At 39.7% G+C, this 16,753-nt stretch overlaps 1 protein-coding gene across 1 annotated transcript in view; it reads right to left on the reverse strand.

Moving 5' to 3' along the window:
* Positions 1-347: 347 nt before the first annotated feature.
* FHDC1 (FH2 domain containing 1) overlaps positions 348-16,753 on the reverse strand; it is a 54,353-nt gene continuing 37,947 nt past the window's right edge. Inside the window, exons 9-12 of the mRNA XM_074991896.1 lie at positions 15,687-15,757; positions 12,494-12,611; positions 8,358-8,522; positions 348-4,459 (exon numbers count right to left, since the gene is read on the reverse strand). Of these exons, the coding sequence (XP_074847997.1) occupies positions 2,408-4,459; positions 8,358-8,522; positions 12,494-12,611; positions 15,687-15,757 (2,406 nt within the window). The 3' untranslated portion in view covers positions 348-2,407. The remainder of the gene's footprint in view (positions 4,460-8,357; positions 8,523-12,493; positions 12,612-15,686; positions 15,758-16,753) is intronic.

Consider the following 16,753-nt stretch of genomic DNA (forward strand, 5'->3'; position numbering starts at 1 on the left):
CTTTTAAAAATTAATCCAACATTTAAAACTTCCTGAATGTCTGTGTCAAAATCCTTCCCTTTGGGATGCTGTATAATAGTGACTCACATGGGAGATACTTAACTCACAGAACTGGAAGAGACCTCAGGACGTCACCGAGTCCAGTCCCCTGCCCTCTTGACAAGACCAAGCACCATCCCTTCCTCCCACACCCTCTTCTATTTTGCCCCAAATGGCCATCTGATGGGTTGAACTCACAACCCTGAGTTTAGCAGGCCAATGCTCAGACCACTGTGGGACCCTGGTTTAAGAACTAGAATACCAAAATAAAAAATAAAACAGAAAATAGTGAAACTATAAAGCAGGACTCCGGTATGTGGGAACTTTATTAAACTACTAAGCTACTCAGAAATGTATAAATGGTCCATTAAATACACTGCTTTACAGACATTTATATAGATATTTATTTACATTTTCCAAACAGAATTAAATTACTTTTTTCAAGCTTACTACCAATAAAAGGTAAAATTAAAAAATAAAAGAAAGTCACCTGCTTTCACAGATGTGTACACAAAGACACAAAGAGGGCTAAGAGACACATGTTCATATTTAACCCACAAGGGAGATAAGGCCCACAAGTTTATGAGATTTAAAGCAATATTCTCTCTGGAGGTCCTTGCCTAAGAGTTGATTTAAAAAAGTTCTCACTTTGAGACAGATTCTCACAAGAAGACCCACAGAACAGCTGACAGTGTTTCTGTATGCTGTCTACAGTGGAATCTGCTTGGTTAAGGGCCACTTGCTTTATTAAAATCATAGAGCTTGCTATACTGATTGGTAGCCCATGGAAGTGCATGAGCAGGTAGTTAATGCTGAACTCCTAATGGAAGGGGGTGGTAGGAGTGATGTGTCAGATAAGCAGGTATACCTTTAGTAAGCTGCCACTGTTTTCCAAATAGATTTCAGTTTATGGAGGTTTTTAAAACGAGGTCTCATTCACAAGTGAATAAAAAGGCTACTGTTTAAATAAGATGTTTAGAGAAAGGTTCCGCACACTTACATACATTTTTCTTGGGAAGGCACAAAGCATGTTAAAACAAGTTTTCCCTCATTCTCTGCATCTTAGTCTGACATGGTGCTAAAATTTGTATCTGCACAAAAAAGTCTTTTTTTTTTTTAAAAAGAAAAGCTTATGAAACACTAGTTTAAAACACATCTTTAATCCATTCTTTAGCCACTTTAGACTTTATGAACCACATCTGAAGTAGTCAAAGAAGCTTCATTTACAAAACATTGTCATGTGTAAGCTGTGTGTTTCCTGCTAAATGCTCAGGGCTGGCAAAGAAAGGAGGAGGAGGAGGCAGGGAAATGGCTGTTTTTCAGCCATAGCAACATTCAAGTAATTTGATAGTAGATAAATCAGTGGGAACAAGGAATGGTAAGAAAGTGCTCCGCACCAGGATGCAACCTTCAACTGTTGAGCTGCATCACCTTTGATATGTATTATAAATATGGCACTTTTGTATTACCAAAAGCTGGCAAGTTTGCATCTGACTGAAACAAGTCAGAACATGAGTAATTACTAGCCCTAACAGTTACTGGTGGTACTTCCAATAGGCGTTACCTCCAGCTGCAGTATGTCCACCAGCACCAGTCATTTTTTACTATATTCTACTTGTACGTGCAAGACAATTCTGCCACACTCAAGGAGAATAAATTTTCTGCCCAGCAGAGTTTTCCCTCCTTCCTACACAGACAGACACATATACACAGTAAGACATGCCATAAATTCTTCAATGAGGTTAGGAGAGCCACAAACAGTGAATGTCCTTTTTCACCATTTCAGACGAGCGTTTCCCAGAGTGTCCAATGACCAGCAATGGACTTTGCAATAGGCACAGATGACTCCCGAATCCAAGGAAGTAAGTGTGACAGAAAGCATGTTCACTTAAGTTTATTTTCTGTACCATTCCAAAGGTGTCGTTTCAACTATGAATAAAAGAACCAACTTAACTGCTTAAAAGCCTCAAAAAAAAAAAAGGCTCCTGTATGCAAAAACTGGCCATAACCCCCACTTTTTTTTTTTTTTTTTTTAAAAGAATCACAAAAATGTTTGAACTAGTAGTTTTAATTCCTTCAAGTTTGTTTTTGGTGATGTATTGCACCTCAAATGCACAATAGATTTGTGGCACTTGTACTTCACTACAGTAACATTTAATACATTCAAACTCATGCTAACAGGAGGATGAGGACCAAAAGAAAAAAAAAGTAGTTGCTCTTTTCTGATGGCATACAGCACGTTAGGTACCAGGATATGTTATTAAAACAATGATATTATTGTTGTGGCTATTTCACAAGACATCCAGTGCTTAAACCCACGTTCATACCCCAAGATGTCAAAAAGCCCCACCCTTACTTCAATAATGGTTTAAATAAATATCTTCCCTATTGTGGTCCGGTTTGCATCTTTCAATTTCTGGGGAGACTTCTCCATTATGCCTTGTTCCTTTGCTGTAGGTTCCACTTTAGCACTAAGAATAGCACTCTGATCTGTGTTCCTTTTAACCACTCTAGCACTACTTGCGCGTTTTAGTGTGTTTCCAGTGTTCTCCTTGGGGATGAGGTCATCAGAGGCTGTTGCTAGCCTCATTCTAGGTAGCCTCTGAGACACTGATCTTGTGATTCTTGGAGTTTTTGAAGAGCTAGATAGCTCTACCTTTGCACTCCTTGAGGACGAAGCCACTGTGTCTCTTGCAAAATTTGGAACAGAGGATGGTGTCTTGGGAGTGCTGGCTGTTGTGCTTTTGTTGGCATCTGGAGAAGCCTGGGGTTTTACAATGGAGCGACAAATCTTACTTTCTTCTGGTTTGGATTTGGGAATATTCCTGACAGATTTAGAACCTGGCATTTTAAGAGAGCCTTTGCGTTGAAGTTGGTCCCTCTCAAAATGGCCACTGCTGGAAGTTGCAGTCCCTCTCTGTAATTTTGGCTCCTCTACTGATAAGCTGTGCCTGTAAGGAGTCCGTGGAAGGGTTTCTGTTGTGCCTCGGACAGAGTGGCGATTTGATGGCTGGCTTTCAGCAGTAATGGCCTCTCGAGGTGCAGGTTTAGATTCTGGCTTTTTCACATTGCTCGGTGCTTTATTTGACCTGGAAATGGGCACCACTTTTCTCATGCTCACATTTTCAGATGCATTCAAAGTTCTTATTGGTCTGGCAGTAGCTGTCTGGGTAGGGCGAGTGCCACTGGATTTTGAGGAGTTGGAAGATCTGTCTTTTAGAGAGTTTCTCTTTGGTCCTAAGGAATCTTTACTTTTCACAGGCTTTTCTTTAGGAAAGTTGTACTTGCCGCTGGAGTCCTCTGCATCATTTGAAAAAGTATGAGGAGAAATTTCCTTTGCAGAGGATGAATTCAGATTTGAGGAGACTGCACTACCACCATCCTGAGCATCATTTGCACAAGAGTAAGCTTTGCCATCTTGCTCTTTCATTTCATCATCCGCTAATTTTAAAACATTTCCTTCTGAACAGTCTAAAGTCAGAGAACAATCAGTAGTATCAGATACATAAAAAATTGGCCGGTCTTCTTTACTGTCAGAAACACTTGTATCCATGAGAGGGAGGATACTAGTGGTATGCTCTGAAACATCACTCCTGGAACTTGCCACCTTCGCTTGACAATCATCGACCTCTCTGGGACTTTTGCAAGAGGGCATTGGCTCATCATTATCCGCAGTGCTGAGGGAGCGTAAGCTCAGGTCATCAAGAGTGTCTAAGTCTGCTGCACCAGCATAATCTAAGTTCATTAAAGGCCTGTCTTCCACAGGTTCTGTTCCTTGAATATCAAACTTCTGTAGTGCTTTAACAACGTCACTCTCCTCAACAGCAAGGGCAGCTACCTCTCCCACTTCCACACAAGGCACATTGGACCTGTGCTGCTTGTTGTCATTATTCTTTTGTAAGTTACAGAGGTTATTACTGGTAGAGCTCATCTCCATGTCTTGTAAGTGACTGGACTGAGCTAAAGGTAACTGAGACAGATCTGCGCTGTCCATTTTGGCTTCAGAGGCTTGGCGTAAGTTCAAGTTATTTAAACTGAGATCTCTAGGCTCTTTGGATGCAATCAAGGCTATGCTGGGTCTTGCTTGTCGTGTGTTTGCACGAGGAAGGCTGTTGAATTTGTTTGGATCTTCATTTTTGGAGACTTCCAGGAAAGTCAGAAGTTCTCTGTCTGCAGTAGTCCCTAAAGACCGTCGGGAGCGCCTAGCACTGGGATTTCTATTCAAAGGACTTTGAGTTTTTGGTCGCAAGAAAGGTAAAAAGTCCTCGATTTCTTTTTTAGCCAATGTCTCGACATCATTTTCACTGCTACTTCTCTCGAAGCCCCCGAGCTCACCAGCAGCCCAGGATCGGCGCTTTTCCTCCAACTCCTTTAATCTCTGCTGCTGGTGAATCTCTTGGCTTTCTCGTTCTCTATTTTCCTGCCAAAGAAGCGGAGGAGGAAGAGGCAGATAAATATACATTTCAGCGTGAAGCATCTCTTATTTCAAACCAAACCACCCATCCTTTCATTTTTTTCTGCAATTGTCAACTCCCCACTAAAATTACCACAGCTACTTCTGTACACAGTTTCCTGTGTAACTAATAGAGCTCATTAGACTGGACAGCATTTGAAACAATGAAAGAGACTATCAGACCCCTGCAGAGACCAACAAGAGTCTGAACTACCATATGCTAGGTTTAAGTCCACTTTTTGTAAATGTTAAGACAGCAACATTCACTGAATATGCAAACATTTAACTATGAAATATTTTGGATATACAATTAACCTCAATCATTACAACAATCAAGTTTGATGCTAAAAAGATTCCATATGGCCTCCTACTTTACAGTCCCCTCCTTCTGGACCTGGAGTATCAGAGAGCTTATGCTCAAGCACTACATCTGCAATTGTTCCTTGGCAACTGGTATTCTATAGCTAAGGTCCTGTGAAGTCTACTATACCTAAGACTCAAGTTCTGTGGTGTTCTAGCACAGCAGGCAGGACACACTGTGGCAAGGACTTCAGTGAATTATATATGACAATAATACTCTAATCAGCACAGTATGTTGTGTTCTTTATTTTGATAAATTCAGTGTTACGCTGTTCCCACACTCAAAATTTAGCGTATCAACCTACACAAAATTTAAAATTTAACATATAAAAATAGGCAACTACAGCACAGGCTTGTTTGGGGTAGGCTAGATATTTTTCTGCTAGAGTCAGTGGCAGTTAAATACTGTATTTGAATGGTCACCTTCAGATTTCACACAAACTATTAAAGCCTTATTTGCACTAGAATTTTCTGAAATGTACTTCTCACAACTGTACTCAGAGCAAGTGCTAGTATAGACAAGGTACTGAGGACAGGCATTATTTGCCAATATTTTGCTAAAACCTAATCAGAGGAGGGATATCCTGTAACATTTAAAATACAAAAACAAACTACATGCATCAGTATGCATGCAGCACTTGTCTACCCTGGCACTTCTTCTGTTGGCACCACAAGAGGAGCTGTGTTAGTACTAGCAGCAGCAGAAAATTTCCATAGAAAAACAATTAGCAGGGATTCAACCTTTGATGCATGGGGTAGTTCATACCTCTCAGAGTTATTTTTCAGGCTGCCACCAAATTCTAGTAGGTCTTTCTGAGGCTATCTGATCTTCAGCAGTGGTTCTTCACAATTACAACTGATAAAAATCAAACTCTCTTCTTAAAGAAAGGGAATGGCTTGGATAGTAGAACAAAATTCTGGCACAAAGGGTTTATTCCATTACAATGGAATGCACTAAATCCTGCCCTTAGGTGTGTCTCATTGAAAACAGATTATCTTTCAGATCATCTTTAAATATCAGTTTCTGAATACGAATTGGTTAAAAATAATTGCATATAATATACCTAACAGGGTAGACATCCTTCAATAGCCTATGGTTTTATTAATTATTTCACAATGTAAAAAATACACATTTTTAAGGAACTTTATTATTACCATATGCTTTGTTTTAATACAACATTGCAGGACATTTCTCTACATTTTTCTGTTTGTGAGGTTGCCCATTGAACTCTCTTATCTCACCAATGATGCATTTCTATGGAATTTTCTCATGCCATATTTACAAATGTGACATATTCAGACTTGTTCAAAATACTAATATTAAATAAAAAATGCTTTCAAATGTGATTCTTATTTTTGGTCTGTTTCTTATTAATAGTTTAGTGGCTCCTTGCAAATAGGAAATTAATTATTTATTACTCTGAGGGTGACCTCTTTCATGAAGAAGAACCTGGAGGATTCCTAGCGGATAACAATCAGTTTGCAGTATTTGGTAACAAATGCCTCCCAATACACAAACAATTACACATGTCTCCTATTTGCATGAAATTACCTCTTTCACTATAATGTCTTCACTTACCCCAACTCATGATTTCGTATTATAGGCACAGGCACAACACTAGCCAGGCTGATGGACAGCACTATAAAATGGTATTTTAAACAAAATACTCTTTTATCCTGTATACCCAGAAATTGCTGCTCCTCCTTTTCCAAAATGAGACTTATTTCCTGGTGTAATTTGTCAACCCTACTATATGTGATACAATGCTAAAAGGCTTTGGGTATTTTTTGAGAAGTTAGCAGGAAGGACTGATACAAATTCGTTGTTTCATTTGCTACCCATGCCAAAGATGCCACTTTTATTAAAGTTAATTTTCTTTATAAAACAGCTTTCTAGAAAGTTGGAAATTAATGGTAAATTAAAAGGTACTGTTGCCAAGAGAGACTGTTGGTTTTGATTTCAGTTTAAAAAAAAAAGCTAAAGAGAAATATCTTTAGCATACAAATGACTAGATGTGTTCTCTATTTCACAGTTAGGCTGAAAGTCTGCATTAGTTGCAATGGATGTGATTGGTAAAAGAAAATATCTATTTGCTAGCTCTATTCCAGATGCAAAGGACAACCAGACCTTGCAAAGAATTGGTATGTATTTCTGGAGGGCATAATTTTTATTACATTACTAATCCATCAGAGAAGCCTAGCAATATTCACAATGATAAATTTACTAAAAAAACAAAACAAACCCACAACTATCTACCAGGCTGCTGAAGACAGCCACAAACACAAGAGATTGACATAATGTATGTGTTAAAAGAACAAAGGGAAGGGAAAAAGTCAAATTACAAATTGTTGTCAAATGCGCAAATCAAACAAACAACCATAGCTAATAGCTAATTCCAACTGTGACTATTTTAAGTGTCACTTATAACAGTACACAGGACTTTTTTTTTTTTTTTAAATCAGAAGTGCAATTCAGTGTTGCTGAATTTAATACTGAAGTACCCTTCACAGGCTAAATAGAATAAGGACTGCTCTGAGATATTTATACATTCTGAATTAGTTTTGTTCAATATAGCCCCTTAAAAGGTGGGTAGGCACACTGAGGGCAGTGATAATACTCCAGATACTTAAGTTACTTATTATGAACCTGGGTATTGGATATCTCTTTTGTGTTTGTTCATAAGCCGGGAATACTGTTCACATTTTCATGTCCCATCCAACAATACTTTCTAGTGAATTTTTAATATGCCAGTGTCAAACAGTTACTTAATTGCATGCTGCCTGTTTATACCATTGTACAGCACTATAAGGGAAAACAGGCATGACGCATTGGATTAAAAGAGACAAAGAAATGTATTTATGTACAGAAATCTGTCCATGGAAAAAGCAAATCTGCCAATGGCCAAAGTAGGAACAAAGGCCTCAAAGGCTGTTTTTACATCACAGCTGCTATGACCACAATGGCAGGACTGGATATATTTGTAAAATGGACATAATTATATTCTATATAAACACAAGTCTTGAAACAGATAAAGCAGATATTAGTCTGCTTCCCCATATTTCCTCCCAGCAAGGCTACAAACAGTCTTCATGGGACCCAAAACACCACTTAATGCCTTGCTCTCAAGGGAAAAAGGATGCAAGTCAGAGACAGAGAATTTTTACAGACTTGTAAGGAGGATGAGGGAGGAAGCTATCTTACAAAGACACTTACTTGATTAGACTATTTAGAGGAGCTGTTAGATCAATCAGCTGGTAACAAAATATTTGGGAAGGCAAAACTTTTGACTTCATTGTTGGATTGGCTAGAAGGGAAGGAGAGGGAGCCAATTTCCAGTTTGCTTAGAGCAATGAAAAACTTAGAGATGGGCAATTTGCCACGATATTAGTTCAAACAAATATGTCAAATATTATGGGGTTGTTAGGTCCCTGAAGCAGTCTTAAAGTATGTAAGAATTCACAGATTTATTTTAAGTGACAGAGAATGGGTTTTCATTCTCCTTACCGTAACAGCCTTGGTGAATTTAATGCAAAAGTCCCTAAATATTTGGAAGCACTCATCCAGTTTCATGGTTTCTTTGTCTTCACAGAAAAAGTCAATAAGCTTATTTCCTTGCTCACGTAATTCTCGTTTCCAGTATTCCAGTTCTTTTAGATCCTTTACAGCAAGCTGCAATAAAACGAATATTCTGTAAACCGGACATCTACCAGCTATCACATAATCCAATAAATTACAATTTTGAGAGTAATATCCTACAATGTAAAAGCAGACTTGTTGCCATTTCAGTGACAGGAGGAAGAAAGAAAAAGGAGAAAAGTTGATCAAAGCAGTAATCCCAATGAACAAGATATGTCACTAGGTGAAGGATTAAAAGAACACAACAGGTTTCAAACTCAGAGTCTCAGAACAATGCTATCAGGCTGGACCTGCCTGTTACAAAGGCAGACTAAGGTTTCTCATCTACAGCTCCTGGTCCTTCCAGATGCCTCTGACAGTTGCTCAAAATGATTTTGCCTTTCCTAGTGGCAGCACCTTCTTTCCCTAGAATTTATCCTTGCTACACTAAATTCGCATCCTCTTCCTCTGGACTAAATCCATGATTAATTCCCCTATTAATGCCATCCTGGTTTTGGCCATATTACTGCATCCCAATGTGTGACCCAAACTCATCCACATCCCAGAAGTGTACCTGTCTACCCCACACATACAACTTAGTTACAGAACCCCCATCATTTACTTTCCAGCTTGTCTTCATTACAATATTTTATTGTGTTTGAAGATGGTTGTGAACAATGGAGCTAGCTATATGACAGTTATGTCAGCATAGAGCATTTTTGGTCATTGACATGTCACTGTTCATATCTGCATGCCATGTCAGCCTGCTCACAACTGTATTTAGGGATGGCTGAAATATTTCCTTGAAAAAGGGATTGGATAGAAGATTGCATTTTCAGCCAATCAGGAGTTTTGCAATGTAAAATAAAATAGTGTCTGCTTTCCATGGATCACTTCCAATTTTCCTTCAAAAATCTGAAATAATTTGATAATGAAATGCCGCTGTGGTGCTTTATGGGACTTGTAGTTTGATTGCCTCATGCTCCTATTCTCTTCTATAGGACATACTCCTCATTTGGGCAGTCTTCTCTCGGGGCAGGTAGAGGTGGTTCATCATGAGATTAGGTCCATCTGAGGACTGAGGCTTACTGAAAATTTAAAGACTGCTAACGTATTTCAGTTTCCAATTTTCCATGGCAGATCCAGATAATATTACCCACCCTTCATTTAATAATACTGACTCACTCTGGCAGTGAATTTAAACACTATGGCTATGTCGACACGTGCCCCTTCCTTTCAAAAGGGGCATGTTAATGAGCAGGTTGGAAAGATGCTAATGAGGCACTGCAATGAATATGCAGAGACTCATTAGCATAATGGCGGCCACGGCGATTCGAAAGTGCGGCTTTTCGAATCGCGTGTTGCTTTTCGAAAGCCCTTCTTCCTATCTGTGATCAGAAGAAGGCCTTTCGAAAACTGGGGGGGTGGTCCTTTCGGAAGGTCTAGTCTCCACGGGTGGCGCGCGATTCTAAAAGCCGCACTTTCGAATCGCCGTGGCCACCATTATGCTAATGAGGCACTGCATATTCATTGTAGTGGCTCATTAGCATCTTTCGAACCTGCTCATTAACATGCCCCTTTCGAACGGAAGGGACACGTGTAGACCCAGCCAATAGTATTTTAAATAGATACATGGTCTGAGGGTATTCTATGAGATAGTTGCTCAGATACGATCCATAATGTGTATCAGTGTAGAGAACCTAAATAAGAATCTACGTAACGCTTCAGCTAATGGTTTAAGGGAAAGCAGGAATGGACTTACGCACTTTAAATCCAAGCCATTTTTTCAAAAGAATTGACAAAATAAAAGCTAAGTCTAACAACCACTAAAGATGAACTAGTACTTGAAAAAGCTTACGAAGTTGCAATATTGATCTAAAAATATTATGTTACTCTCCCTCTTTTCTCTTAAAAGTACAGACAGACACAAATAATGCCATACAGTCTTCTGTTTGTTTAATTTAGAACATGAAAGTATAATAGTTTTACAAGTATAACAAAAAGCTGAAAATAGTGTCATAAATATTAAAAACAACCTACTAAACAAAATATCTGTATAAAGTAGCAGTTAATGTCAGCAGCCTAAGGGTGTGGGTGGGGTTTGTTTGTTTTGCAGGCAGGAGAAAATTACTGTAGGAATAAAACTTTGCTTGTCAGTTTTTTTCTCTCTCTCTCTCTCTCTCCTGCTCTCTCCCCGCCCCGCCGCATGTATTAGTAGCTCATTCATAAGGAAGACATCAGCTCAGATGGCTTATCAGATTTGTTACTACCAGTAATTTCAAAAATGAAAGTATATATCTGTACAGTGAAAAATGGTTCCAAGACGCCACTTGGAATTTGTCCTAAACAAGGTTTTAATATTACATAAAGCTAGCAATTAAAATAACATGTTAAAACACAACAGTAAGAGTCTAGGATAAAAGCTAATTAACTCAGAGTGAGGGCAGCTACCCCATTCTTAATCCACCCTTTTTCCTCATCAGTTTCACTGCTCCTAACAAAGTGCAAAGGCTACCCATTAACAGCTTTTAAATATTAAAATCACAGCTGCCTTAACAAGTGTAAGGCTGACAGACCCAGGTTATTGGTGGAAGGGATTGAGCATGCAACCATAGGAGCTAAAGCCCTGTGCTCTACCACATGAGCTAAAAGCCAGCCAGTCCTCAGCCAAGGCTGTAGAGCAGAGACTTCACCTCTCCCTAGTACATAGTCTCAGTTCCTCTGGGGTTACATGCTTCCCTCATCTGAGGAAGCCCACTCTGAGCTCCCTCAGCAGGTCATCCCAAACAAGGTCCAACTTGTAACACCAACAGAGCTGGGTTGTTGGCAGAGCAGACTGAACCTGTAACCATAGAGGCTAAAGCTTTGTGCTCAACCAAATGAGCTGGCCTTTACCTTATGTAGCAGAGCACAGGACTTTAGCCCCTATGGTTGCAGGGTCAATCTCTTGGGCCAACAACCTGGGTCTGTTGGAGTTACAAGTTTCTTGGTAAATGCTGTATTGTTATTACAACTTATACATTGCAAAAGACACAGACACACTCATACTTCACAGAAGCCCATGTATAGATTCTTACGCTCATTAAAGAAAGAAGTGTTACACTACATATGTCAAGATTGTTTCAAAAGTTAAGTACTCTATTTATTTGCATGCGAAAGACAAGAATGCAAAATGAAATAAAACCACCACACTAAAATATATGCTATGGGTTAATCCATAGTAAATCTGTTAAACATATGAATTGCTAAAAACACCCCTTCAGTCTCCCAGCTAGGGTTTAAATGCTCAGTACAGTCTCAAATAAAACTGACATGCTCCAGCATAGCAACAAGCTGGTAAGAATCTAGTTTCTGCATGTTAAACAAAAAGCAGTAGAGCCATGCAAATAATCTGATATTCTAACCACTCATCTCCATCAGCTATTTCACAACAGTTAAATATGCTTTGCCTCATTAGCCCTCAAGGCAACATACATCCAATATTTTTTCTTCTAAAACATGTAGTCCTTTATTAAATCTTATTTGACAAGCACAGAACTGCAGTATAAGCAGCTCTGAACAGATTATTTATGATGTGGCAGACATTTAAAGTGAATCCACTGCATGTTAACATATCCGTGCTAAACAAAAATGCAGTCATGTAGCACTTTAAAGACTAACAAAATAATTTATTAGGTGATGAGCTTTCATGGGACAGACCCACTTCTTCAGATCTCCAGCCCTACCAGAACAGACTCAGTACATAAAGCACAGAGGGCCAAAAATTGTTGGACCTCTGTGCTTTACATATTGAGTCTGTTCTGGTAGGGCTGGAGATCTGAAGAAGTGGGTCTATCCCACGAAAGCTCATCACCTAATAAAATATTTTGTTAGTTTTTAAAGTGCTACATGACTGCATTTTGGTTTTGATAGATTACAGACTAACATGGCTATCTCTCTAGTAACATCCACACAAATTATGTTACACTGAGACACAATGCTGCATTGAAGTGACATCCACATATTAGCACAGATATTCTACAAACCTGGATAAAACCCTCCATCTGGCGAAAGAGTTGTGGGTCCTGTCGTATATTGTCTTTAAGAGACTTTGTCTTGGCAGATAGAGAATGAAGTTCTGCTTCTATGCTATCAATGGACAACCTAAAAAAAGGATATACAGAGAGTGCTTACTGAGAGAAAGGAGTTGCCCATTGTTAGATGTTGCATGCTTCATAAATTTGTCATAATACACCACCTGTACATCAAACAAGACCTGCCTGCTTGGTAAACCTGTCCAGAGAAATCTGCTTATTTGCAATGTTGAAAGGTTCCCTAAGTTTTCTTAGAGGATATTCCTTCATGAAATCGCAGCAATGCAGACAGCTCAAAAGAGCCACAAGTACCTTTGACGCAGCAGCCATGAGGTTTCATCTTTCTACCATATTGGCCGTGTCTACACGTGCCCCAAACTTCGAAATGGCCATGCAAATGGCCATTTCGAAGTTTACTAATGAAGCGCTGAAATGCATATTCAGCGCTTCATTAGCATGCGGGTGGCTGCGGCGCTTCGAAATTGACGCGCCTCGCCGCCGCGCGGCTCATCCCGACAGGGCTCCTTTTCGAAATGAGCTCATGGGAATAAGGGGACTTCGAAGTAGGTGGGGTCCTTTCAAAAAGGAGCCCTGTCGGGATGAGCCGCGCGGTGGCGAGGCGCGTCAATTTCGAAGCGCCGCAGCCACCCGCATGCTAATGAAGTGCTGAATATGCATTTCAGCGCTTCATTAGTAAACTTCGAAATGGCCATTTGCGTGGCCATTTTGAAGTTTGGGGCACGTGTAGACACAGCCTTAACGTGATGTGTGGCTGCTATACAGACACACTCCATGTGACTCGACCTCCATACAGCCTATTCACCTAAGAATGGCTAGCCCTCCCTGAAAACAGCAGTGCAAGTTACAGAAGAATTTCGCCCGCCCCTTCTGCAGGTTTCATGCATGGTTATCGGGGTGATGTTGCTCACCAGGCAATGCAGTGCAGCAAGCCCAAGACCCACAGAAATTGACCTGTTCTTACAGAACCTGGGCCTCCTTGTGTTTGAAGGCCTTGCTGCTACAGTTTTTCCTGACCCTCCTGCAAGTTAGTAGCAGAGTCTCTCTCTCTCTGTCTCAGCAATGGATCTTTCAGAGTAAGTCCCCACAGAGCGATGGCATTACCCTAACAGCAAGTTCAATACTACCACAGAATTTTAGTTTCACTTAGGAAGTGAAGCACTAATAAATTTCTCCCAGCTAACCCAACATTACTGATTGCACGCACTGATTTTGGTTAGCGGGCATTTCACCAACAGCAAGATTTTAACAGCTGTCGCTGTTCTTTTACAGCTATGTGAACTGCAGTGCCCATGATATGCTTCCCAGAGTACACAGGGCTGGTGATGGTGGCGGCAGCACCTGTAATTATCAGCATTAGAGCAGGGAGTGTGCTATGAGGTCAGCTGTTTTTCTACAGTTTCCTTCACCTCTGCAGAAACACTCCCTGCTCCAGCATAGATCACCAATGCATCAGAGATCTGCATCCCAGTACTTTGCAGAACCTTTAGCATGCCAAAAAGGCTTTAGATGACATGGACTACATTTTGCAGACCTGTGAAATAGCAGGGGAGTACAATCACAAAAGGCAAGATAACTAGTTAACAAATGCATGACTGGCGGGGGCAGTTCATTGGCAGTTTGTACTAATGAATTTTCAATCTTGTTCATGCATAATATGGTTTGGTTTCTTTCACTCTTGTCTCGCCATTGGTTTTAGTCAGATTAAATGACAAATGCTATTTCATAAATTAGACCTGGCCAGAAAACAGGCATTTCCTTCCCATGAAAATTTTTGAGTTTGAGGGGGGAAAATTAAAAACAAAAAACAACAACAACAACAAAAACTTTCATCCAAATGGGGACAAGGTGGTCAAAACATCTAAATATTTCACAGATGGGAAACGATGAGAAAAAATTCTATTTTGTGAGAGCCAAAATGGAAGTTCTCTAACAACTCCCTGGGAAGCCTGGGCTTCCCAGCAGCCTGCCAGGAGGATTGGTGAGGAGTCCAGAGTAAGACAGTTGGATGCCAGGCAAGATTCTGACAGATTCCAATAGACGTTTCAAGCCAGGTCTAGTGCCAACATACACACAGCACCTTCATTCACGGGATCTCAAAGTACTTTACAGATGTTAAATTAAGACTCATATCCATGAGATATGAAGTATCTCCATTTTACAGATGTGGAAAAAGTTATGCCAAAAACTCTTCAGGGCTCCTAGCTTCTAGTTCTATGTTCCAGATCATACACTGCCTTGCACAAGTATATACAGGCTAGCCAGGCATGAATTAATGCAGAATTATTCAGTTCAAGGCCTCAAGTACTACAGGTTTTTTATTCTATACACAGAATGAATACATGTCCATTCAAAAACAATCTTTCTTCCCTCTACCACCTAAGAAAACCAGGGTCTCAAGTTTGTAAAACAAGTTCATATATTAAGAGAATGGGATTGTCCAATATTTTGAATGTCCCATAAACCCTGCAGTAGAGCTTGTATTACTGAGGGAGGCTTTTAAGGATAGAAAGAGAGCAGGTGTTACAAAAATGGGGAAATTCAGTCTGCAGAAGCCAGAACAATCAGTAGTCTTTTTTTTGGTGTCCCTGTTTCCAGACATAGAAAGAAAGGTACCAGACCAACCTGACAGATTGCTGGATGTTATTCTACAGAGAAACAGAAAGAGTAACATGACACCATTTAAAAAAAAAAACAACCATGCCCCATAGGCTGATCTCTTAAAAGCAATGCGTATTCATATACCTGGTGGGACAGTGTGATGACAGAAAGCAAAAAATCCCATAAAAATCAATTGATAAAAACCGCTACATCTGAAGGCACACTGCAGGAAATCTGCTTGCAAATGAAAGTGAAGCAATGGTAAACACTTGAAAGATCTCAGTTTTAATGCCAAAGCTCAGTGAATGTGCTTCACAAAAAAGTACCAGTCACTTTTTAATAGTCAGTTCTCACAAAACAAAAACAGCAGTCATGTAGCACTTTAAAGTTTAACAAAATAATTTATTAGGTGTTGAGCTTGCATGGGGCAGATCTGAAGAAGTAGGCTGCTATTTTGTTTTGTGAAGATAAGGACTAACACGGCTACCCCTCTGTGACTAGTCTGTTCTCAGTTTGCATTGCTTACCTGGCTGCATCATGAACGTGCTGTAATTTTTCTGAAAAGGTTAGAAGAACCACATCTTTCTTTTGTGCTTCCTAAAATTAAAGAGAACACAAACAAACAATGTCCATTTACAATTCCATTACCCTGCTAAAATCTAAGTGAAGACTGTTTCAAAAGCTTTGGGAAAGGCACTTTGTTTCTGTATTCCATGGCGGCTAGGTTTTATTTTTCTTTCAGTTCAATTGAGTGAATTATTTGGAAAAAAGCCTCACTTTCAGAAGGATAAGGGTCAGACCTACAAAGTTTAAGCAATTACCATTTCACAGAGCACAGATAATAGTGTCTTCTTCTACTGAAAACAATCCAGGTCCATTAAGACAGAATGTTAGAGAAAGGCAATTGACTAATACCCATTGTTTGGGCTGATACAATATTTCCTGCCTAAACATCACCTAATACTCTATTAGCTAGCTGATGGTGGCTTGCTGATGTGAAAGCAGTCAAACCAGTTTGCACACAAACAATAACAAAAAAAAAATCACAGATGGAGATATTTCAGTTTTTCCCCTTCCATGGAGGGAAGAAAAGTTTGGCCAAGACAGTCATCCCAGATGTTCTTCCAATTCATTCGAACCAGAAAAGGACAAAAGGCAAAATAACCTAAAGGAGCTGCAACAGACTTGATAGCTTTAAGCACTATCTAATATATCAAGCAAAGCAATCACGTAAGTCATTTCTCCTCTGAAGTTTTAAAAGAAAGAAGGTTTTTATCAAAATTGACAGATCCTTTAACCAAGTATCCCAGGACTGGAATAATCAGGGGGATGTTAAACTTTAAGGGCTGGATGGGAGAATATTTTTCCTTTGTACAGAGTACCAGACAGTTTCTGCCACAGATTTAACTAGTCTTCATGTTTGTTCAGCTTTCTGTGCATAGGATCACCACACATGGTCAGGCTAGTGGAATGTGTGGAAGCAAGGAGGGAAAGGTTAAGGACTGGAGACTTAATGTTTACCCTCTTAAATGTATGATACATACCTCTTCCACTCAAATAAAACTATGAGACAACCATGCCTCCCCTAACTCT

The sequence above is a fragment of the Carettochelys insculpta genome, chromosome 4 (genome assembly GCF_033958435.1).
Source record: "Carettochelys insculpta isolate YL-2023 chromosome 4, ASM3395843v1, whole genome shotgun sequence".
In the NCBI taxonomy this organism is placed as follows: Eukaryota; Metazoa; Chordata; order Testudines; family Carettochelyidae; genus Carettochelys; species Carettochelys insculpta.